The 24992-nt window shown below is 42.8% G+C and overlaps 2 protein-coding genes across 3 annotated transcripts in view; both read left to right on the forward strand.

The window, feature by feature from the left end:
- OGT (O-linked N-acetylglucosamine (GlcNAc) transferase) overlaps positions 1-24992 on the forward strand; it is a 79098-nt gene that overhangs the window by 50378 nt on the left and 3728 nt on the right. For both annotated transcript variants that reach the window (XM_048864931.2, XM_048864932.2), the window contains exons 14-20: positions 217-306; positions 5451-5576; positions 9630-9800; positions 9939-10055; positions 10139-10306; positions 21107-21259; positions 23783-24035. In XM_048864931.2, coding sequence (XP_048720888.1) covers positions 217-306; positions 5451-5576; positions 9630-9800; positions 9939-10055; positions 10139-10306; positions 21107-21259; positions 23783-24035 — 1078 coding nt within the window. The remainder of the gene's footprint in view (positions 1-216; positions 307-5450; positions 5577-9629; positions 9801-9938; positions 10056-10138; positions 10307-21106; positions 21260-23782; positions 24036-24992) is intronic.
- Positions 1594-2914, forward strand: LOC125642952 (protein FAM98A-like). The gene is given in 1 exon segment (XM_075132666.1): positions 1594-2914. A coding segment is annotated over 1 exon segment (999 nt). The 5' UTR covers positions 1594-1616; the 3' UTR covers positions 2616-2914.

Genomic DNA, 24992 nt, shown 5'->3' on the forward strand with positions numbered 1-24992 from the left:
GCAATTTTCATAACCCTTATTTAGGATTTTTCATGTTCAAAGCACTTACAAAATAGCTGGCTAATGTTTGTGTAAAATAAAGTTAAACTTAGTCCTAAACAATTTCCTCTCTTTAATGAGGATAATGTAGAGTAATTACATAGCATTTATGATGAAATTTTAGTCAATAGACTAATTTCAAGTATTTATATTAACTTGTGGTGCTGTATATCCCAGGTGTTCTGTTATGCCCTCAGCCCTGATGATGGGACAAACTTCCGTGTAAAGGTGATGGCAGAAGCAAATCATTTCATTGACCTCTCCCAGGTGAGCTTTCATTGTTTTGAATTTGCAGCATGTTTTTCAGAAATGGAGTTCTCAACCTATGGTTAAGGATCCTGGTCACAGTGAATTTCTTGGAGCACAAATTATGCTCCCAGGTAATGGTAAGAGTGATCTTCAGAATTCTTTTGTGGTAGTGTATGTAAGCAGTTTCATCGTTATGTAGGGAATCAATGGGCATTGTGTGAACTTTAAGTGTGACTATTGGAATTTTATTAATGTGGGTGCTGGTTGTGGATTAAAACGATAGTCATGCACATAGCCTAAGTTGGTCGAGGAGACTTGCTACAGTGGTTGAATATTTTGGGCTTGATTCTTGGGTACATTTAAGGCTGTTGTATGCTACTCAAACAATATAAAGCATAGCATGGCTTAGCAAGTTGGTGAAAGATTCCCCCTGCATAGTGGAATAACAGAGATTTAGTCACTGGAGCAGCTTCTACCTCCATCACCTCTTGGATCGAAGGTATGTGGCAAAGGTTTTACTACATCTTAAATGATCCTCAGATGCAGAAGCAGTCCCTGGGGTCCAAGGATGGCTGTAAATTAGAGTAGTCCTGCAAATCCTCTAATACACATTGGAGCTGAGACTGGCCTGGCAGCTGTACAGCAGCAGGGGATAGCTTAAATTCATCCCCTTGGACCATGCAATATGCAGCTGATGTGCCACTTAAAATCTGGGCTCTTGAATAAAAATGGTGTATCTGCTAAACTGACAGCAACAGAAATGCTGTTCTTCAAGAGATCCTCTGCATACTTGCACTTGCAAAATGTGTTCCCAAAGCTGCTGAACTTCAGGAACAATTTGGAAAACACTGCCTGCTGAGTATTTCTCTCAGAACTGAACATTTAATACCTAGCGTGGACCCCGTTCAGCTGTACACTGTTGTTGTGAGCTTTACAAACACCTCGCACCTTCTCCTGCAGTATTTACATAGCTGATACAAGAGCCGCCACACTGATGCCATGCAAGCAGCCCTGCTGGAAGATGTAGAGCAGAGCAATTCACAGTTGCTGATGACTGTTTCACATCACCTTGACACAGCTGAGCTCCATTTCTAAGCCCAGGAAACAAGTACTGAATGGTGGGACTGCATCATTATGCAGATATGGGATGGCGAGCAATGACTCAGGCAGCTCCCGGTGCCGGGTGAGAGGTCAGGCTGGGGGCCTGCTCCCCTCCCCTCCCATCTCGCTCTGACATGTCAACCCGGCAGTCGGCTCGGTAACTGCTTGCGCAGAGTGCCAGCTTTATCCTTTGCAAGGAAACAGGCCGGTGGGTGCCAGGGCAGAGGATGGAGTTCGAGCTCATGGAGAGCGACATCCTGGAGTCGTTGGAGGATCTAGGTTACAAAGGTCCATGGTTAGAAGATGAAGCACTGACTCAAGCAGTCTCTGGTGGAGCCAGTTCCCCTGAATTTACCAAACTTGCTACTTGGCTGGTATCTGAGTTAAGGCTATATTGTAAACTAGAAGAAAATGTGCAAGCTACTAACAATCCAAGTGAAGCAAAAGAGTTCCAACTTGAAGTGAGTGGGCTACTGGGGGAAGTGAACTGTCCATATGCATCATTAACATCAGGAGATGTGACAAAACGCCTTCTTAATTAGAAGAATTGCCTCCTGCTGCTCACATACCTCATCTCAGAACTGGAAGCTGCCAAAATGCTGTGTGTGGATGCCCATCCGAAAAAAGCACAAGAAGGAGGTGTTAGCGAGGTCTTTCAGGAGCTAAAAGGCAGTTGTATTGCATTAGGTGTGTCCAAGACTCTGGCCAACATAACTGTGTTCCAGTTGTTCAGTGGAATCAGGGGAAAAAAACTAAAAGAAACCTTAGCACAGGTTTCACTTGGCCATGTTGGAAAACCTTTACTGAAGAAACCATTGGGACCAGCTTATTGGGAAAAAATTGAAACAATTAACCAAGCCATAGCCAATGAGTATGAAGTTTGGACAAAACTATTAGTGAAACGTTTGGATGTAACTGTGCAGTCCTTTGGCTGGTCAGCTAGAGCTAAGAGTCAACCAGAGAAACTGGCTAAAGTCTACCAACCCAAACGTGCCTTCTTAACTACCAACTGCACTATTTCCATTGCTCACCTCTTGGCAGCTCAGCAAGATTGTCAAAGATTGAGGATAAGCAGTGGGTCTATCCAAGAAAAGACTGTGTTTGCCATTAATAAGGTATTAATGGGCAGAATACCTGACAGAGGGGGCAGACCAAATGAAACTGAGCCTCCACCTCCTGAGATGCCACCATGGCAGAAAAGACTAGTTGCTTACCATATTAACTAGTGATTCTTCTTTGAGTGTTTGCTCATATCGATTCCAATTAGGTTTGCGTGCGCTGTGTGCATGGCCGTTGGAAACTTTTCCCCTAGCAGCATCCATCGGGTCGGCTGTGGAGCCTCCTGGAGTGGCGCCTGCACGGCACTCAATATATACCTCAGCCAACCTGGGGCCCCCTCAGTTCCTTCTTACTGCCCGTGACGGTTGTTGGAACTGTGGCATCTTGCTCTGCAAGTTCTCCACGTTTCTCTAGCTCTATAGATAGTTTGTTTGGTTTGTAGTTCTGGTTTTGGTTTTAGTTGGGTTGGTGAGTAACTGTTTTTTCTTTGAATAGTTATCCCTATGGGTGCTCTGCTTCAGGAGCACATGCGCACTCATGCGCCTTTGATCGGAAACTTTCAGTTGCAGCCTGTGTTCTGTGTGCTTGTGCTATGAGTTGAGGGTATCTAGGGAAGATCAGGCCCACCACTGGTCCTAGTCCTTCTCAACCACCTGTAGCCTGAGATGAAACCTTGTGTCTGTTGGTTAGCTTTGCTAATCCAGCGTTGTTCTTACCCTACTTGTATTTCTTTTTATTTCAATGTAGTTGTTTTTAACCTGTTTTCTTTCACATTCTGCCCATCTTGGGGTGGCATTTTCTTTTCCCCCAGTTTCCTGGTTGCCGGCTCCTTGTCTGCCTTAGTTCCCTTGTTTAGTGTTCTCTTTCAGCTCAGGGTATGTTCAACCCCAGGTTTTAAACCTTGCCATGTGTGCAACAGATCTCTTTCCCTCAGCAACGGACATTGCAGTTGCCTTGGGAAGGCCCATATCCTGTCTAAACGTAGGGTCTGCACTGGCTTCAAGATCTGATCTAGGAAGTTGCAGAAAGACCGGCTCATGTTACTCCTCATGGAGTTATCCTTGAGACCAGCTACTGATTCATGTCTGCAGTCCTCCAGGTTTCCCCAAGAGGTCCAGGACACAGTTGAAGATTTCCCTTTTGAATGTCTCAAGTTTTTTTCTGTGGAACTGCTGAAGTCTCTCCACTCGCTATAGGATTCAGGAGCCGCCTCTTGATCATTGGGCATCTACGCTAATTGTGACAAAAAGGAAATGATCACAGACAGCTTAAAGATCTTGTCCCGCACAGTACATATTAGAGGATGGCAGAACCACCCAGGGAGTAGGTTCAGTTTCAGAGGGAAAATTTCTCATCCACTGTCACCACCCAGCCAACAGCTTCCAGCAAACTTTTTTTTTTTATACGTTGGTTGAAAGCCATGACTCACTCTACCACCTGGACCTGTTGCTGCATCATCCTTTCCAATGGGATTCTTTCCAATTTCAGACAATCATTGGAAAAGTCATTACATCAGGCTACACCATTCACTTCAGACCTGAGTGTATTTATTGGCAGCTCATAGTCATCCTGTGATCAATGTGATGTGGCCATGAAAAAGGCTAATGCAGTCCTAGGATGCATTAGGCAAGATATTTCCAGTAGAAACAGGGAAATGTTAGTACCATTATACAAGGTATTGGTGAGACCTCATCTGGAATACTGTGTGCAATTCTGGTCTCCCATGTTTAAGATGAATTCAGACTGGAACAGGTGCAGAGAAGGGCTACTAGGATGCTCTGAGGAATGGAAAACTTACCTTGAGAGGAGGCCCAAAGAGCTTGGCTTGTTTAGCCATACCAAACGAAGGCTGAGCGGAGATATGATTGCGCTCTATAAATACATCAGAGGGATAAATACCAGGGAGGGAGAGAAGTTATTTAAGCGCCAATGTGGACACAAGAACAAATGGATATAAACTAGCCATTAACAAGTTTAGGCTTGAAATTGAGTGAAGGTTTCTAACTATTGGAGGAATGAAGTTCTGGAATAGCCTTCCAAGGAGAGTCACGGGGGCAGAAATCCTCACTGGCTTCAAGACTCAGCTTGGTAAATTTTTATGGAGGGGATGGTATGGTGAGAGAGCCTACAATGGCACGTAGCCAATCTGTGACTGCTAACAGCAAATATCTCCAACAGCTGGTGATTGGACACTAGATGGGGAGAGCTCTGAGTTACTACAGAAAATGCTTTCCCAGGTGTTTGGTGGGTCTTGCCTACATGCTGCGGGTCTAACTGATTGCCATATGTGGGGTCAGGAAGGAATTTTCCCAGTCAGATGGGCAGAAACCCTTTCCTTTGTAGAACGGGACACGGGTCACTTGCAGATTTAAACTAGTGTAAATAGTGGATTCTCTGTAACTTCATGTCTTTAAACCATGATTTGAGGACTTCAATAATACAGCCAGAGGTTAGGGATCTGTTATAAGAGTGAGTGGGTGAGAGTCTGTGGCCTGCAATGTGCAGGAGGTCAGACAAGATGATCATGATAGTCCTTCTGACCTTAGTCTGAGTCTGTGAAAGCAGCTCTCTCACCAACAGAAGTCTCCATAATTGATAAGTATCAGAAGGGTAGCGTGTTAGTCTGGATATGTAAAAGCGGCAGAGTTCTGTGGCACCTTTATAGACTAACAGATGTATTGGAGCATGGGTGAATACTCACTTCTCTAGCTCTCTGGGCCTGCTATCATACCAAATGTCTGAGTGAACTTGGACATGCTTGCCCTCAGAGTATTTTTTCAGGGTTAACTGAGTGACTATTGTCACTCATAGCATCTTTATTTGGGGGAAGTGGATATGAGAAACTTGAGCTAGCTGTAAATTTAATCTGAACTATATAGTGCTGTTTAAAGTTTTTCTATATATTAAACTTGTTGGTGTGCTGACTTCTAATCTTGCTTTTGGCCTTTCAGTGATAAAGTAAGAATAATTAGTAATGTATGTTCTTGATTCTTGTATTTTAGATACCATGTAATGGAAAGGCAGCAGATCGCATTCACCAGGATGGGATACACATCCTCATTAACATGAATGGCTATACTAAGGGAGCCCGTAATGAGCTGTTTGCTCTCAGACCAGCACCTATCCAGGTAAAGGAATTAAACAGTGTTTGGAGAGCTCTGTCTGATGTAAGAGCATTGCTCAGCATGGTCATAGAACAGGCTGGTTTCTCTCTCCTCTCCTTTAAGTTAGGAGTGCTGTGGAAATGGCATGTTGATCCATACGGGACTGAATGAAAGTGAGCATTGCTCTGAAAGGAGTAGTGTATGAATAAAATAATTGTTTGGTTTATATACAATTAGCTCCCTTTTTCCAATATTTATATGTTGAATAATATTCCAAAGGAAAGAATAAACATAGCTTCATGGTTCCTGAGCATGCTAGCGTCTTGTTCTGGTGAGAGCAGATATTTTAAGCAATGTTGTCAGTCATGCTGTTTGGTACGAGGCCTCAGCTTTGAATCTTTGCAGGAAGGATACAACTAGGAGAAACCAGTTGTGCCTGGTTTCTGCCTCTGTGGAATTTATTTCCATGAACAAGAATAATTCCATACAGGTTGAGTACATGATTGAATAAGCACAATATTTTTTGGTAACACAGCATCAGATAATGCTGTAAACATTGTGCTGAACCAGGTGCGATTTGAACATGCTGTGGTATACTGACACCAAAGTCCTTACAGTGCATATATGCAAACATACCATGTTCAAATTAAAATAACTCAATACCAACACATAGTGGAAGATTAATGCTACTAAGAGGAAACCCTGGATGGTGGAAATACTCAAGGTAGTGACATTTTAAATATATAGGTGAGCTGGAACTGTTGGATACACCTTTAATCTGTTGTAGATGAGCTCCATTTTAAGTTAGTGATCTCAAGCCATGTTATAAAATTCTATAAAGCAAATTTATTTCATTCTGCCATACAAAAGAGTTAGAGCAGTTTACTGTTATCAATATGTGGATACTTACAGGATCTGCAATTCTGTAGTATCCTGATGCCTCTCATCGTTAATGGATTTTATCCTCGCAAGACTCCTGGTAGGCAGGGATATTTCATTCCATCGATAAGGAATGGAGAGACAGGGCAGGGCACATCAGGGTGTGGTGGTGGAACTGGGAATTGAATTCTGGTCTCAAGTGTCAGTCCAGTGTCCTGTATGCTAGGCCATCTTTCAATCCTTCACTGCTGCTGTATTGTTGGATAATTGTGTCCTTGGTTTAAAATGCACACTGGATTGATTGAGTTATTTGAACTCATTCTGCACTTGGAGGCTTTCTGTGGCCAACATAGAACTGCCGTTTCCAAAGTTTTTCTGAAAAAATACTGGAAAAATGTAAGTAGCAAGAGAGAGCTGTCGTGTTTGTGATTTATTTTACCTTGCCTTAGGTGTGCTAAAACCTTTTAGTACAGATAAGGAGACTGGGTTCCTCAAAGAGCACAAATATTCTTGAAGATACAGTTTGGCCTGTAGACTTTTAATTCTTTAAGGGTGCTGTGTACACAGAATTCTCACTCCTGTGTCTCTGTCTCCAATATCAGACTAGGGAGGTCCCAAAGCTAAACAGTCTTGGACTGTTGCAGCATGCACACATATCAGCAGGTAAGCTATTCTTGCCTTGCAGCATGAGTGGTACTTCTCATTAGCAGGGCCCTACCAAATTTATGGTCCATTTTGGTCAATTTCATGGTCATAGGATTTTAAAAATCATAAATGTCATGATTTCAGTTATGTACATCTAAAATTTCACAGTGTTGTAATTGTAGGGGTCCTGACCCAAAAAGAAGTGTGTGTGGGGGGGGGGGGGGGTCACAAGGTTATTGAAGGATGGGTTGTAGTGTTGCTGCCCTTACTTCTGTGCTGCTCCTGGCAGCAGTGCTGCCTTCAGACCTGGGCAGCTGGAGAGTGGCGGTTGCTGGCCGGGATCCCAGCTCTAAAGGCAGAGCTGTCGCAAGCAGCAGTACAGACGTAAGGATGGCCTGGTATGGTATTGCCACCCTTACTTCTGCGCTGCTGCTAGCAAGGCACTGCCTTCAGAGCTGGGTGCCCAGCCTACAGCCGCCTGAAGTAAGGGTGGCAATACCATGACCTCCCTAAAATAACTTTGCAACCCCCTTACAACTCCCTTTTGGACCCCAATTTGAGAAACGCTGAAATCTGTATAGTATAGGGTAAAAGCACGCAAAAGACCTGGTCTCCTTCCGTGAAATCTGAATTCATGGTCCGTGACATGTTTTTCATGGCACTGAATTTGGTAGGACCCTATTCATTAGTGCTTTCACTTCTGATTTTTCCTACAGATAGTTGAGCAGCTCCTTCTGATTGCTCCTGTTAGCAGCCATAGCTAGTGAGCCTGCTGGTAGGTGATGGATTAATCTTGAGGTTTCCTTGGGATTTTAAATCCTTGTTTCATCTAGTCTTTTTGCAGATTAAAATAAAAATAGATGAAATACACAGGTAGTGAAGAGGTATGCTAATTCAGGAACATATTCAGTGGTATTGTGGAATGCCATACCAAGGGATTCTTGTGGTCAGTCAGCTCAGTAGTGACCTACTCTGATGCATAATCCAATCTGTGGTCCTAATGTCTTCTCTGACCTTTTGATACCAGTTGATGTGCAAAAGAAGAGAGCTGTCCCTTTTACCCATCCATTTCAGAACCTTGCTAAGTGGGACAGATAGGTTCTCAGATTGGCGCCCATCACCATGGCATCTGTACACCTCCAGGAGTAAGAACAGCAATCTGCCTTTTGCCAGTAGGGAAGGAAGACGTAGATTTTTGTTCCTTGTCCGAGCATAAGTGTGTGTAAGTGTACTGGTTGCAGAAACGCTCCTGCAAAACAATGGGAGTAGTCTTATTTACTAGATGCTGACTTTGGTATCTGGCACTGAACAGCCTTGTATCCTATAAAGCAGATCTGAATCAGTTGAGTCGTCAGTGGGTAGATGTTTCAATTAGTTGGTCTGAGAAAAGGATAGTTTAAGCTAAACACCACCTTGAATGTCCTTCTGTGAGGTTCTTGAAGCAGTGCAAATGCTGGTCTGTTAGACGTTTTGGACTCGCTGCTCTACTGTTGCAGCTATATGTGATAACTGTTTTTCAAAAGAGCCAACCGGCCCAAAGAAGACCTACAAATGTGTGAAAATTGTCACTGACTGTAAAATGATTTATGGGTTTTCATTTAATTTTGGGCTTTCATTTAATTTTGGGCTTGTTCACTCTTACCATCTCACCTCCATTTAACTAGTAGTGGTTGTGAACCCTTTCCTCTTTGCAGGGTTCCTTTGGGACTGCATCCCTCTTGGATGTTCAGGAAACCCTGTGTGCCTAGCTCCTCTTGTCTACTTGGGGCAATCTGCTCCTTATTTCCCCTCCCCTCTGGAAAAAGCAGAAGTGGCTCGAGCCTTTCCTCCCACAACAAAAAAGCAGCATCTCCTAACTCTCTGCTCTTAGCTATTCCACTTCCCTTCTAGAAAACTAGCATTGCTGCTGCTATGTAAGCTGCTAGGTTCCTTCTCCCAACCTATCCCACCCCCACATATATCCAGAGGAGGAACCAGTGGCTTCCTGGCCCTGCTTGTGTGGATGAAGTGTCTGTTTTTAACACCCTGCTGAATGCAGTGGGACAAATCCAACCTATACTGTCATACAGTACACTAATCAAAGGAGGAAGAGACTAATGGTAAAAAAAATTTAAAGCACCTTATGTCCTTTTGACTTTCAATGAGACTTAGGTTCATAAGTCACATGAGCAGCATGGAGAATTAGCTTAAATCTCGACAAGGGGGAGAGAAACCTGAGGACCGTCTAATTCCAGGCCACTGCAGTCTCCAAACAGGTCAAAGAAACTGAGGTGACTGGTTAATACCCAACTTCACAACTGAGTATAGCTGACTCTGTGTCCTTGATGGATTTCTGGCCATAATTGTCACAGGGTGTGTTTTTTTGTTTTTTTTTAATTTGTCATTATTCCAATGATTGGCGACAATTCTCTCATTTTGTCGGGTTTCAGCCATTTGAGAATCCGTGTGAGAACCTTGGTAGAGAGATGCTGAATCAGAGCAGGTTATACAGTTGCACGTATGGTTTGTCCACACTTGAGATTAAAATCTGTTGCTTTTTGGCTTGGCTTGTAGGCTATGTGGCTGGGATACCCTGGAACCAGTGGAGCGCTGTTCATGGATTATATCATCACAGATCAAGAAACTTCCCCAGTTGATGTGGCAGAGCAATATTCTGAGAAACTGGCTTACATGCCAAACACTTTCTTTATTGGAGACCATGCTAATATGTTCCCCCACCTGAAGGTAAGAGACAGCGATGGAAAGGAAAGCCAATAGTATTGATTATCTAGTGGGGACTTGCGCTTCTCTAGGAACTTATATTCAGTACAGTAATTTGGCAATGGAATGTTGTAAATTGAAACTTGTTTTCTTGCTCCATAGAAAAAAGCAGTCATTGATTTCAAGTCCAATGGCCATATTTATGATAACAGGATTGTTTTGAATGGCATAGACTTGAAGGCATTCCTTGACAGCCTCCCTGATGTCAAAATTGTTAAGGTGAGAACTTCACTTCTTTGCACTCTGCCCTAGTAGACTGAACGCAGCATTTTCTCACTGATGAATCTTGCACGATTTCTTAGATGAAGTGCCCTGATAGTGGAGACAATGCAGACAGCAATGCTGCCCTCAGTATGCCAGTCATTCCTATGAATACAATTGCAGAAGCTGTGATTGAGATGATTAATCGTGGACAAATTCAGATAACAATCAATGGATTCAACATTAGCAATGGACTAGCAACTACACAGGTGAGGCCAAGTAGGATAGAAAACTGTTTTTCTCCTCCCTCTTTATTCCCTTGTAACTTCTCTTCCCTCCATCTTGAATCAATATTTTATTTTTTCTCATAATATAAATTAATCCCTTGAGTTTTTAAATGATTTTGTTACTCTTCTTTGAATTTTCTTCATTTTAGCTACCTGTTGTGAAAAAGGGGACAAACAGAATGCAGATTTCTTATCATGGTCTTATCATGCCAGTGCTGTGTAGCTGGACAAATTACATGTTTTGCCTTTCCATATGCAGTTCTAAATCAAATTAGTTCTTCTTCTTGCCAGATCACATTGCAAGCTCATATCTAATTACCCTCTCAATCTTCCCACTTAAACTGTTTTAGACATTGCCATACAGCTGTCTTAATTTGCATTTTTTCAGATGTAATGTTTTTCTGCCCATATTTCTAAAGTCTCTGGGTTCTATTATATCTTCAGAACACTTCTGAATTACCATTGTGTGTGAATTTTCTTAAGTCTTCCAAATGATTAAAGATGTAATATGACTGGATGTAATTAACTGAAGCACCCCACTAGATAAACCTCAACTCGATATGTAATTTTTTGTTCCTTGTTCATGGCCCTCTAATCCGTCCTTACTATGTATGATCATGTCCTATTAAAGCCAGTTGTTTTAAGTGCTGATCCTGTGCTTATTGCTGTACAAGACCAATGTACATATAGTCCTTGCCCCAAGGAGTTTACTATCTAAAACAGTTAAGAAACCAGAGGAACTACAAGAGATTGCAAGATAGCGTATTTAAAATTTTAAGTGGCCTCTGCACATTCCCACACTTGGGATATGTTGGTGGTGTAGCTTGGACTGATGGAACCTTCTAATAGCAAGGTCTAGTGGAACATGCTCGTGCCTTCAGAGCCATAAGGGAAGGAGCAGAACATCTGAAGAGTAGACTATGAAAGGGGTTGTGGCACACTGTCCACCTCAGTTCCTTCTAACCCTGGTAACAGATGGACCAGCAGCCTAGCTGGGTCCTTGGACCCACATTTGCACAAGTGCATCATTCCTGGGGTGAGTGCTGCCTTATTTTGCTTAGTTATTTTCTTGTTTGTTTTTTTTTTAACAAAATACTCTGGCAAATGTCATTAGTTCTGACACACTGGAACCATAGATGGAGAAACCATAGTTCAAGAGAGATGCCTCTTGCTCTGCTGCTTTTCCTAATACAAATGCACATGTGCATTGTTTGGCTTCCTTTGAGGAAGGTCATTTGCCTTCTCATTGTTCCATATGCAGCACCTTCTCACTCTGGGCCAGAAAGGAGCATCAGAATCCTCTCCAAGCTGTATCATTGCAGGAAGCATTAGTGGGTAAACGTTCTGGTTCCAAAACACAGTGATAAGCCAGAACATAAGAACAGCCATATTGGGTAAGACCAAAGGTCCATCCAGCCCAGTATCCTGTCTACCGACAGTGGCCAATACTAGGTGCCCCAGAGGGAGCGAACCTAACAGGTAATGATCAAGTGATCTCTCTCCTGCCATCCATCTCCACCCTCTGACAAACAGAGGCTAGGGACACCATTCCTTACCCATCCTGGCTAATAGCCATTAATGGACCTTACCTCCATGAATTTATCCAGTTCTCTCTCAAACCCTGTTATAGTCCCAGCCTTCACAACCTCCTCAGGCAAGGAGTTCCACAGGTTGACTGTGTACTGAGTGAAGAACTACTTCCTTTTATTTGTTTTAAACCGGCTGCATATTAATTTCATTTGGTGGCCCCTAGTTCTTATATTATGGGAACAAGTAAATAACTTTTCCTTATTCACTTTCTCCACACCACTCATGATTTTATAGACCTCTATCATATCATCCCTTAGTCTCCTCTTTTGCAACCTGAAAAGTCCTAGCCTCTTTAATCTCTCCTCATATGGGACCCGTTCCAAACCCCTAATCGTTTTAGTTGCCCTTTTCTGAATCTTTTCTAATGCCAGTATATCTTTTTTGAGATGGGGGGACCACATCTGTAAGCAGTATTCAAGATGTGGGCATACCATAGATTTATATAAGGGTAATAAGATATTCTCCGTCTTATTCTCTATCCCTTTTTTAATGATTCCTAACATCCTGCTTGCTTTTTTACTGCCGCTGCACACTGCGTGGATATCTTCAGAAAACTATCCATGATGACGCCAAGATCTTTCTCCTGATTAGTTGTAGCTAAATTAGCCCCCATCATATTGTATGTATAATTGGGGTTATTTTTTCCAATGTGCATTACTTTTTATTTATCCACATTACATTTCATTTGCCATTTTGTTACCCAAGCACTTAGTTTTGTGAGATCTTTTTGAAGTTCTTCACAGTCTGCTTTGGTCTTAACCATCTTGAGCAGTTTAGTATCATCTGCAAACTTTGCCACCTCACTGTTTACCCCTCTCTTCAGATCATTTATGAATAAGTTGACTAGGATTGGTCCTAGGACTGACCCTTGGGGAACACCACTAGTTACCTCTCTCCATTCTGAAAATTTACCATTTATTCCTACCCTTTGTTCCCTGTCTTTTTTTTTTTTTTAACCTGTTCTTAATCCATGAAAGGATCTTCCCTCTTATCCCATGACAACTTAATTTACGTAAGAGTCTTTGGTGAGGGACCTTGTCAAAGGCTTTCTGGAAATCTAAGTACACTCTGTCCACTGGATCCCCCTTGTCCACATTTGTTGACCCCCTCAAAGAACTCTAATAGATTAGTAAGTCATGATCTCCCTTTACAGAAACCATATTGACTTTTGCGTAACAATTTCTGTTCTTCTATGTGTCTGACAATTTTATTCTTTAGCCCGGTACTGACGTTAGACTTACCAGTCTGTAATTGCCAGGATCACCTCTAGAACCCTTCTTAAATATTGGCGTTACATTAGCTATCTTCCAGTCATTGGGTACAGTATCCGATTTAAAGGACAGGTTACAAACCATAGTTAATAGTTGCACAATTTCACATTTGAGTTCTTGCAGAACTCTTGGGTGAATGCCGTCTGGTCCTGGTGACTTTTTACTGTTAAGTTTCTTAGTTAATTCCAGTACTTGAAGGACAGCCTCCGCTCAGACCCCTGATGGGATTAAAAAGCCCGGTAATGTCCCATTTCAGGCATTTGCCTCTGTGCCTGGAACAAAACCTAAGGTCCCAGTCGTTGTGCATATGTAAAGATTAGATCCAACCAAACATGCTTTAAAATCAGTTGGTCTGGATTACCTGCATCCAAGAGTTTAAAAAGATCTGGCTGAAAAGCTTGCTGGACCATAATGTTGATTCCCCTCCAGACGTTGATTCTGTCAAACTATCTTTATTTCTTCCCTTTTCTTTTTCCTTAAATTATACTAATCTTGAAAAAGAAGTTGATATGATATACTTAATCAAAATGTCATGGAGTACCAAGTCAAATGCCTTATAGAAGTTTAAGAATTTAGAACAATTCAAAATTAACATGGCACACATTAAATGGATTAAAAGCTGGTTAACTGATAGCTCTTAAAATGTAATTGTAAATGGGGGATCATCATCGAGCAGCTGCTTTTGCAAAGTGGTCCTGCAGGGATCCGTTCTTGGACCTGTGCTGTTTAACTTTCATCAATGACCTGGAAGAGAACATAAAATCATAACTGATAGTTTACAGATGACACAAATTGGAGTGGTAAATGATGGGCCACTGATAAAGTGATCTGGATTGCTTGGCAAGCTAGGTGTAAGTAAACATGTTTTAATATGGCTAAATGTACACGTATCTAGGAACAGAGTGTAGGCTATACTTACAGGATGAAGGACTCTATCCATCTTAACCCCTCAATCTTTTTCGGTCACTGCTTCCTAGGATAAACAGCTGAGTAACACTGTGGCCAAAACGGCTAATATGCATTTGGCACTGGTGTGACCACTGCTGCAATACTGCATCCAGTTCTGGTATCCTCCTTGAATTGTGGATGTTGCTAAATTAGCGAGGGTTCAGAGAAGAACCAGGAGAATACTTAAAGCTTAGAAAATATGCCTTTATAGTGAAAGACATAAGGAGCTCAGTCTACTTATATCAACAAAGAGAAGATTAAGAGGCAACATGATGAATCTTTTAGTATCTATGTGGGGAACAAATATTTGATCATAGATTCTTCAGTCTAACTGACTAAGGTCAGTCTAGATCAGGGGTTCTCAAACTGGGGGTTGGGACCCCTCGGGGGTCACGAGGTTATTACATGGGGGGTCGCGAGCTGTCAGCCTCCAGCATTTATAATGGTATTAGAATCATAGAATATCCGGGTTGGAAGGGACCCCAGAAGGTCATCTAGTCCAACCCCCTGCTCGAAGCAGGACCAATTCCCAGTTAAATCATCCCAGCCAGGGCTTTGTCAAGCCTGACCTTAAAAACCTCTAAGGAAGGAGATTCTACCACCTCCCTAGGTAACGCATTCCAGTGTTTCACCACCCTCATAGTGAAAAAGTTTTTCCTAATATCCAATCTAAACCTCCCCCACTGCAACTTGAGACCATTACTCCTCGTTCTGTCATCTGCTACCATTGAGAACAGTCTAGAGCCATCCTCTTTGGAACCCCCTTTCAGGTAGTTGAAAGCAGCTATCAAATCCCCCCTCATTCTTCTCTTCTGCAGACTAAACAATCCCAGCTCCCTCAGCCTCTCCTCATAAGTCATGTGTTCTAGACCCCTAATCATTTTTGTTGCCCTTCGCTGGACTCTCTCCAATTTATCCACACCCTTCTTGTAGTGTGGGGCCCAAAACTGGACACAGTACTCCAGATGAGGCCTCACCAATGTCGAATACAGGGGAACGATCACGTCCCTCGATCTGCTCGCTATGCCCCTACTTATACAGCCCAAAATGCCATTGGCCTTCTTGGCAACAAGGGCACACTGCTGACTCATATCCAGCTTCTCGTCCACTGTCACCCCTAGGTCCTTTTCCACAGAACTGCTGCCTAGCCATTCGGCCCCTAGTCTGTAGCGGTGCATTGGATTCTTCCGTCCTAAGTGCAGGACCCTGCACTTATCCTTATTGAACCTCATCAGATTTCTTTTGGCCCAATCCTCCAATTTGTCTAGGTCCTTCTGTATCCTATCCCTCCCCTCCAGCGTATCTACCACTCCTCCCAGTTTAGTATCATCCGCAAATTTGCTGAGAGTGCAATCCACACCATCCTCCAGATCATTTATGAAGATATTGAACAAAACCGGCCCCAGGACCGACCCCTGGGGCACTCCACTTGACACCGGCTGCCAACTAGACATGGAGCCATTGATCACTACCCGTTGAGCCCGACAATCTAGCCAGCTTTCTACCCACCTTGTAGTGCATTCATCCAGCCCATACTTCCTTAACTTGTTGACAAGAATACTTGTGGGATACCGTGTCAAAAGCTTTGCTAAAGTCAAGAAACAATACATCCACTGCTTTCCCTTCATCCACAGAACCAGTAATCTCATCATAGAAGGCGATTAGATTAGTCAGGCATGACCTTCCCTTGGTGAATCCATGCTGGCTGTTCCTGATCACTTTCCTCTCATGCAAGTGCTTCAGGATTGATTCTTTGAGGACCTGCTCCATGATTTTTCCAGGGACTGAGGTGAGGCTGACTGGCCTGTAGTTCCCAGGATCCTCCTTCTTCCCTTTTTTAAAGATTGGCACTACATTAGCCTTTTTCCAGTCATCCGGGACTTCCCCCGTTTGCCACGAGTTTTCAAAGATAATGGCCAATGGCTCTGCAATCACAGCCTCCAATTCCTTCAGCACTCTTGGATGCAACTCGTCCGGCCCCATGGACTTGTGCACGTCCAGCTTTTCTAAATAGTCCCTAACCACCTCTATCTCCACAGAGGGCTGGCCATCTCTTCCCCATTTTGTGATGCCCAGCGCAGCAGTCTGGGAGCTGACCTTGTTAGTGAAGACAGAGGCAAAAAACGCATTGAGTACATTAGCTTTTTCCACATCCTCTGTCACTAGGTTGCCTCCCTCATTCAGTAAGGGGCCCACACTTTCCTTGGCTTTCTTCTTGTTGCCAACATACCTGAAGAAACCCTTCTTGTTACTCTTGACATCTCTTGCTAGCTGCAGCTCCAGGTGCGATTTGGCCCTCCTGATATCATTCCTACATGCCCGAGCAATATTTTTATACTCTTCCCTGGTCATATGTCCAACCTTCCACTTCTTGTAAGCTTCTTTTTTATGTTTAATATCCGCTAGGATTTCACCATTAAGCCAAGCTGGTCGCCTGCCATATTTACTATTCTTTTGACTCATCGGGTCGAAAATACTTATATTTAAGTATTAAATATACTTAAAAGTGTTTTTAATGTGTAAGGGGGGTCGCTTGCTATGTGAAAGGGGTCACCAGTACAAAAGTTTGAGAGCCAGTGGTCTAGATCCAAACGTCAAGATCCAGTGTCTGGAAGTTAAAGATAGACAAATTCAGATTGGAAAATAAGATGTAAATTTTTAACAATAAGGGTAACTATCCAGTGGAACAGTTTTACCTACAGTTTTGGTGGATTCTCCATCTGTTTTGAAATCAAGATAAGATTTTTTTTTTTTAAAGATATATGCTCTAGTTCAGAAGGAATTATTTTGGGGGAAATTCTATGGTCTTTTTTATGTAGGAGGTTAGACTGTGAATTTTGGCTTTTCATATAATTAAGCCATTGTTATGACTCATAGAAAACACCTCAAATCCACACTTATACAGAATCAAACCACTCATGGTGTGACATCTTTTCTTGGATCAGGGGAGCTAGAGATTGTAATCAACACTCTGTTCCAATATTTCAGACTGGAAGATCACCTTCCTTATATGGCATGAGGTAATATTAGCCTTGTCTAAGGTTTTGCCCTGTATTTAAAAGGGCTGAAGAAAGGCAGCCATCTCCCAAAATGGTTCAAGGGAAGTGCCCTGCATCAGGGGTCTCTTGTCTGGATCAGTTGCTATGTCCAATGTTGAGGGAACAGTCTCCTTTACTTGTGAGCTGTTCAGATATAGATGCTATCTCTGTCTCCCTCTTTTCAACTTGAGACTGTAGGAGGAGGTGGTAGTAGGAGAAACTATGCCCTGCCCCCTTTATAGCTCTGTCCTCCAGATGTTTAGAGCTGCGAGGGGAAGGGCAGGAAGTGTGCAAGTGCTCCAGTAGGTTTTGTTCCAAGAAGGTTCCACTAATCCAAGTTGCACCATGTTAGGGGGCTTATTCCTTCACCCACTTACTTCCCTGGTCCTTCTCGCATGAACAGAGAGCAACAATACCCGAAGTCCAAAGGTGCAAACAATTCAATGTTTATTGGGGTGAACTTCCAGCAAGCATGATTCCAGTTTCCGTCCTTAGTGTCCCCCTTCCCAGCTCTGACACCACAGAGCCTTACCTGTGTCCCTGTTCCCATTCCTGCCCTTAACTAAACATGATTCCAATTTCCCCACCCCTGTTCCCATTCCCACCCCCCACTCACTTCCTGATTGACTGCAGACTATATAGTAAAACTTGAGTTCTGCTTAGCTATACCTTAACCAATCATTTTACTGATTATTTAACCAATTATATCCCACCACCTTAATTAGTTTACACCCAGCAAAATTAATTATACAGCAGACAGGAACAATCACAGAACCAGACAGAGATTATGCAGACAAACAATAGGGAAATGGTGACTACAGTGATAGAACAACAAAGAAATGAGGATTTCACATCCCAGCTATTGATAAGTGAGTTCTTGCCAGACAGGATGCTATCAAACTAAGTTTCCTTTTACATCTTCTAGGCACTTCCCTTTCTCTGGAGGCGATAGGCATTATCAGGACAGGATTGTATTCCTAACAGCCCAATAGCACCTTCTTTCAATGTGACTAGTTTAGAAGGTGAGGATCTGACCATTCGCTTCCCAGCTTATGGCTGCCTCTGCTGCTTAGCCAAAGGCCTTAACCTAAGAACAGGGCCTCAGACAGACACAGTAAGAGAAAGCTCTTACACTGGCAGACAATGATTTTGATTCTTTTTTTTATACCTCTATAACTAGCCAAGTGATAAGAATACACCTAATTTCTTAGAGTATAGGCCTTTACGGACAGGCCTGAATATTTGTATCCTAACACACCATGAATACATTTCTAGTGTGTGAACGTGCAGCTATGTCTCAAAGTATTTTGGTTACAAGTGAGTAACCTTCCTTTTCCTCATATTTGACATAACTTGAATCAACTCTTCAGGTAAAAATAACCAGGAGTCTGGTGGCACCTTAAAGACTAACAGATTTATTAGGGCATAAGCTTTCGTGGGTAAAACACCACTTCAGATGCATGGAGTGAAAATTACAGATGCAGGCATTATATAATGACACATGAAGGGACGGGAGTTACCTCACAAGTGGAGAACCAGTGTTGACAGGGCCAATTAGATCAGGGTGGATGTAGTCCACTCCCAATGATAGATAAGGTGGTGTCAATTCCAGGAGAGGCAAAGCTGCTTTTGTAATGAGCCAGCCACTCCCAGTCCCTATTCAAGCCCAAATTAATGGTGTTAAATTTGCAAATGAATTTTAGTTCTGCTGTTTCTCTTTGAAGTCTGTTTCTGAAGTGTGTTTTTGTTCAAGTATAGCTACTTTTAAATCTGTTATAGAATGTGAGGGATCCTTTTCCAGGATAGGTTGTAGATCATTGATTATGTGCTGGAGAGGTTTTAGCTGGGGGCTATATGTGATGGCCAGTGGTGTTCTGTTGTTTTCCATTTAGCCACCAATGCCATAAGGCGGTGTGCCTCAGTTTCCCCTTCTACATAGCAGCATGGGCCTGTTATGCTTTTGCTGCTGTGCCAAGCTTCCAATCTGTTTACAGGTATAGGCTGAAAAGTAACATGCTTGTGGGGCTGTGTTGTCACCATCCCTAGCATGTACAACACTTTCTTCCACAAATCGGGTATGTCCCACATCTTTAAAGCATTAACCACTAGTATTAACTCCTTTGTTTTAACCCATGGATGAATTAGCAAAAGACACAAGATTAACAGCAAATCTACGGTGGACAGGCTTTGTTCACATGATTTAGCTTGTTTAGTGTCTACTGCATTTTCCTAGTTCTTTATGCCCCCGGTATGCACTGTGATGCAGATTCTTCTGCCACTTTGGAGAAGGCTTTTAATTCAGGCATGTGTTCGGGGCTTTGGCAGGGAAAGGGAATACTGCAACCATGCCTGCCCTTGACCTCTCCCTCTAGAATTTCTCTGGGCTGGACCCCACTCCCTTGTGAAGTTTCACCCATACAGAGAGATTTCCCCTTCGGTCTTGGAGAGAGAGCTTCAGCTCTTACAAGCGTAGCAAGAACATCATCTTTTAATGGAGTGTCTTGGATTGGTAAAACCCCTTTGGACGCCCCACTTTCTGTTCCCAAAAGGTCAGCTGGATGAACTCCCCCCTCCTGGAGATCTGACCCCCAGTTTTCCCTTAATGGAAGTATACTTATGAATGTATATATGACATAACTAGAATGTGTTTTATGCTACATATGCCATGTAACACATCTCTGTAAAGGTTATGATCTACTGAATCTATTAATCCTATTTGTATGCATGTATCACTTTGGTATTCGAAGTTATGAATATTGGTTGCATACTTTGATTCTGAGTAGGTTTTAGTGAAGCAGTTGGACAGCTTCCTGAGAAACGACTATTCTCAGTAAGTGCCCAGTCAAGAAGACCTTAAGCCAACAATGAACTTGGAGATGCCAGTCCACATCTGGGCTTTCCCAGGAATGTGGCTTGGCTGGTAATGAACTCAGTAATGCATGGACATATGACTTGCCCAGGTGACTCCAAAACTCCATTGTGTAGCTGGACTTTGCATAGGAGAGAGGAGAGGGTCTCCTCCCACAAGAGAGAGTCTATTTAAACCCTTGGGAGACACCTCCATTTTGTCTTCAGCTGGGTAAAGAGAGAGCCTCTCCACCCCCAAAGATACCTGAAAGAAACTGGAACAAAGGACAGTATCTACAGGGGGTGTGTGTGATTGCTGGACCCAGACTAGAAGGAGATTAGTCTGTAAAAGGAAGCTGGAACTGGTGAGGTTTTTATCTGTATTCAGTTTGATTAGATATAGACTTGCGTGTTTTGTTTTATTTTGCTTGGTAATTCACTTTGTTCTGTCTGTCACTACTTGGAACCACTTAAATCCTACTTTCTGTATTTAATAAAATCACTTTTTACTTATTAATTAACCCAGAGTATGTATTAATACCTGGGGGGCAAACAGCTGTGCATATCTCTCTATCAGTATTATCGAGGGTGAACAATTTGAGTTTATCCTGTGTAAGCTTTATACAGGGTAAAATGGATTTATTTAGGGTTTGGACCCCATTGGGAGTTGGGCATCTGAGAGTCAAGGACAGGAACACTTCCTAAATTGCTTTCAATTAAGCCTACAGCTGTTAGGGGACGTGGTTCAAACGTGGGTCTGGCTCAAACCAGGCAGGGCATTGAAGTCTTAAGATGCCAGGGCAGGAAAACAGGAGCAGAAGTAGTCTAGGCACATCAGATGGTAGCTCCCAGAGGGTTTCTGTGATCCAACCCATCACAGCCCTAATAAAGCTGTTAGTCTTTAAGGTGCCACCAGATTCCTTGTTTTTGTGGATACAGACTAACATGGCTACCTCCGATACTTAACTTTTCAGGTAAGAATTTATGCTGTTAAACACTTTACTGGATTATTTCATTAGGTATCCTGTGGTCTGAATTTCAGTGCTCTAAATTAGCTGTATAGTTGAACTTTCTTATGTTCTTCCTAGATTAACAACAAGGCAGCAACTGGAGAAGAGGTTCCACGTACCATCATTGTTACCACCCGCTCTCAGTATGGGTTACCAGAGGATGCTGTTGTGTACTGTAACTTTAACCAGCTATATAAGATTGACCCTTCCACTTTACAGATGTGGGCTAATGTGAGTAGTTACGTTTGCTACGAAGTCTCAGATCAGAACTCCATAATTTGACTGCTGTCTTGTTTACAGGAACGGTTTTAAAATGAGCAGCAGATCTTTAACTTAAATTGCCCCTGTTCAGGTCAGGGAAAGATTTCAGTTTCCTTGCTTGGTTTGTTGAGAATATTTATTTGGGATGAACCTTTTTGAATCCTTACAACATTCTCCGGAATAGGGGATTGGATGATGATGGGATTTGGAATCTCTTTGAGTCTCATTATAAATCTGATCCGAGTTGAGTGAAAATTGTTATGCTTCTGAGAGTTTTTTTCCATAGGAATTGTATAATAAGCTGTTTAGTCCTGTCCAGTTTACACCACAACTGGCACTTATTCGCACCATTATCTGTGCTCTTACCTGACAAGTCAACCATTAGATGGGTACAGAGGCTGAACATCTCACTTCTGGTCAGAGTGACAGGGAATGGATCACTTGATTACCTGTTCTGTTCATTCCCTCTGATGTACCTGAGATTGGCCACTGTCGGAAGGACACTGGGCTAGATGGACCCTTGGTCTGACCCGGTATGGCTGTTCTTATGTTGAGTCATACTGATGAGGCACTGTAAGGAAGTTTCACACTGCTGATAAATGCAAAGTAATGCACATTGGAAAACATAATCCCAACTATACATATAAAAAGATGGGGTCTAAATGAGCTGTTACCACTCAAGAAAGAGATCTTGGAGTCATTTTGGATAGTTCTCCGAAAACATCCATTCAATGTGTAGCAGCAGTTAAAAAAGAAAACAGAATGTTGGGAATCATTAACGGATAGATAAGACAGAAAATATCATATTGCCTCTATATAAATCCACATCTTGAATACTGTGTGCAGATGCGGTCGCCCATTCTCAAAAAAGATATATTGGAATTGGAAAAGGTTCAGAAAAGGGCAACAAAAATTATTAGGGGTATGGAACAGCTGCCGTATGAGGATAGATTAATAAAACTGGGACACTTCAGCTTGGGGGATATGATATGATAGTGGTCTATAAAATCATGACTGGTATGAAGAAAGTAAGTAAGTAAGTGTTATTTACTCCTCATAACACAAGAACTAGGGGCCACCAAATGGAAATTAATAGGCAGCAGGTTTAAAACAAACATGTATTTTTTCACACAACACACACTGAACCTGTGGAACTCCTTGCCAGAGGATGATGATAAGGCCAAGACTGTAACAGGATTCAAAAATGAATTAGATAAATTCATGGAGATTAGGTCCATCAATGGCTATTAGCCAGGATGGGCAGGGATGGGGCCCTACCCTCTGTTTGCCAGAAGCTGGGAATGGGCAACAGTGGATGGATCACTTTATGATTCCCTGTTCTGTTCATTCCTTCTGGGGCACCTGGGATTGGCCACTGTTGGAAGACACGATATTGGGCTAGATGGACCTTTGGTCTGACCAAGTATGGCTGTTCTTATGAACTACTGCATAATGCTCCCTGTAAATAAATTGGAAACTTCAGTCTCTGAGGCTGTGACTCCAGCATTTTCACGAACGCTAAATATACCTCGTCGTTTCATCTCCTGTGGGTACACACCCCTTTATGCTGCTGTTTGTCTTATTAAAATTAACTGGCAAATGTTACTTCCACCCAAACTGTGGTACAAAAGTGAAATGAGAGGTGCATGCTCCATCTCCATGCTCCAGCTAAGGCCTTATCAATCAGTGCTGAGTAGAGTGGAAGAATTACATCTTCTGTCTTGCTTACAGCACTCCTGCTAATAGATCCCACAATGTTGTTTGCTTGTTTTGCCAACAGTATTACATTGTTGACTCATATTTAATACTGTCGCAAAACAAGCAAACGTCATTCTGGGATGTATTAGCGGGGGTGTTGCAAACAAGACAAGACAGCACTGATTGTGATGCCTCAGCTGGAGTGCTGTGTGCAGTTCTGGGTACCACAGTTGGGGAAAGATGTAGGGAAGTTGAGGGAGAGCAACAAAACGGACTAAATGTCTAGAAAACATGACCTACAAATCAAGATTAAACAAAAATTAAATTTTTTCAATCTGGAGAAGAGAAGACTGAGAGGGGACCTAAGTCATCAAGTACATAAAAGGCTGTTATAAAGAGGAGTGTGATAAATTGTTCTCCTTAACCCAGTGGACTGGACAAGAAGCAATGGGCTTAAATTGCAGTAAGAGAGTTTTAGGTTAGACATTAGGAAAAACTTCCTAACCATCAGGGTAGTTAAGCACTGGAACAAATTACCTAGGGAGGTTGTGGAATCTAAGTCACTGGAGGCTTTTAGGAACAGGTTAGACAAACACCTGTCAGGAATGATCTAGATAGTACTTAGACCTGCCTCAGTGCAGAGGACTGGATTAAATGACCTATCGAGGGCCCTTCCAGTCATACATTTCTGTGATTTCCTGCTACTATTGGCTTGTTCTGATCTATCCAGGAGGGTGATGCTTCTGAATGTTTTTAACACACTTACCCTTTATTTTCTTCCTGGTTTGGTTGTAGATTCTGAAGCGAGTTCCAAACAGCGTATTGTGGCTGTTGCGTTTCCCAGCTGTAGGAGAACCCAATATTCAGCAATATGCACAGAACATGGGCCTTCCCCAGAACCGAATCATCTTCTCTCCTGTTGCCCCCAAAGAGGAACATGTGCGGAGGGGCCAGTTGGCTGATGTTTGTCTAGATACTCCACTTTGTAATGGGCACACTACTGGGATGGATGTACTCTGGGCTGGGACTCCCATGGTTACTATGCCAGGTAATGTCTCAGGGAAACAAAATTGTAGTCACATGGTGACAATTCATACTGAATGTAATTGTTGTAGACCTTCAATCATGGAGCAGGTTCTCAAGGAATCAATTCTGAAGCACTAAGAAGAGAGGAAAGTGATCAGGAACAGTCAGCATGGATTCACCAAGGGCAAGTCATGCCTGACTAATCTAATTGCCTTCTATGGCGAGATAACTGGCTCTGTGGATGAGGGGAAAGCAGTGGACGTGTTGTTCCTTGACTTTAGCAAAGCTTTTGACACGGTCTCTCACAGTATTCTGTATACAAAGAAGTATGGGCTGGATGAAAGGACTATAAGGTGGATAGAAAGTTGGCTAGATTGTCGGGCTCAATGGGTAGTGATCAATGGCTCCATGTCTAGTTGGCAACCGGTATCAAGTGGAGTGCACCAAGGGTCAGTCCTGGGGCCGGTTTTGTTCAATATCTTCATAAATTATCTGGAGGATGGTGTGGATTGCACCCTCAGCAAGTTTGAAGATGACACTAAACTGGGAGGAGAGGTAGATACGCTGGAGGGTAGGGATAGGATACAGAGGGACCTAGACAAATTGGAGGATTGGGCCAAAAAAAATCTGATGAGGTTCAACAAGGACAAGTGCAGAGTCCTGCACTTAGGATGGAAGAATCCCATGCACCGCTACAGACTAGGGACCGAATGGCTAGGCAGCAGTTCTGCAGAAAAGGACCTAGGGGTTTACAGTGGACGAGAAGCTGGATATGAGTCAACAGTGTGCCCTTGTTGCCAAGAAGGCCAATGGCATTTTGGGCTGTATAAGTAGGGGCATTGCCAGCAGATCGAAGGATGTGATCGTTCCCCTCTATTCGACATTGGTGAGGCCTCATCTGGAGTACTGTGTCCAGTTTTGGGCCCCACACTACAAGAAGGATGTGGAAAAATTGGAAAACGTCCAGCAGAGGGCAACA

This window comes from Caretta caretta, chromosome 9, assembly GCF_965140235.1.
Source record: "Caretta caretta isolate rCarCar2 chromosome 9, rCarCar1.hap1, whole genome shotgun sequence".
NCBI classification, from domain to species: Eukaryota; Metazoa; Chordata; order Testudines; family Cheloniidae; genus Caretta; species Caretta caretta.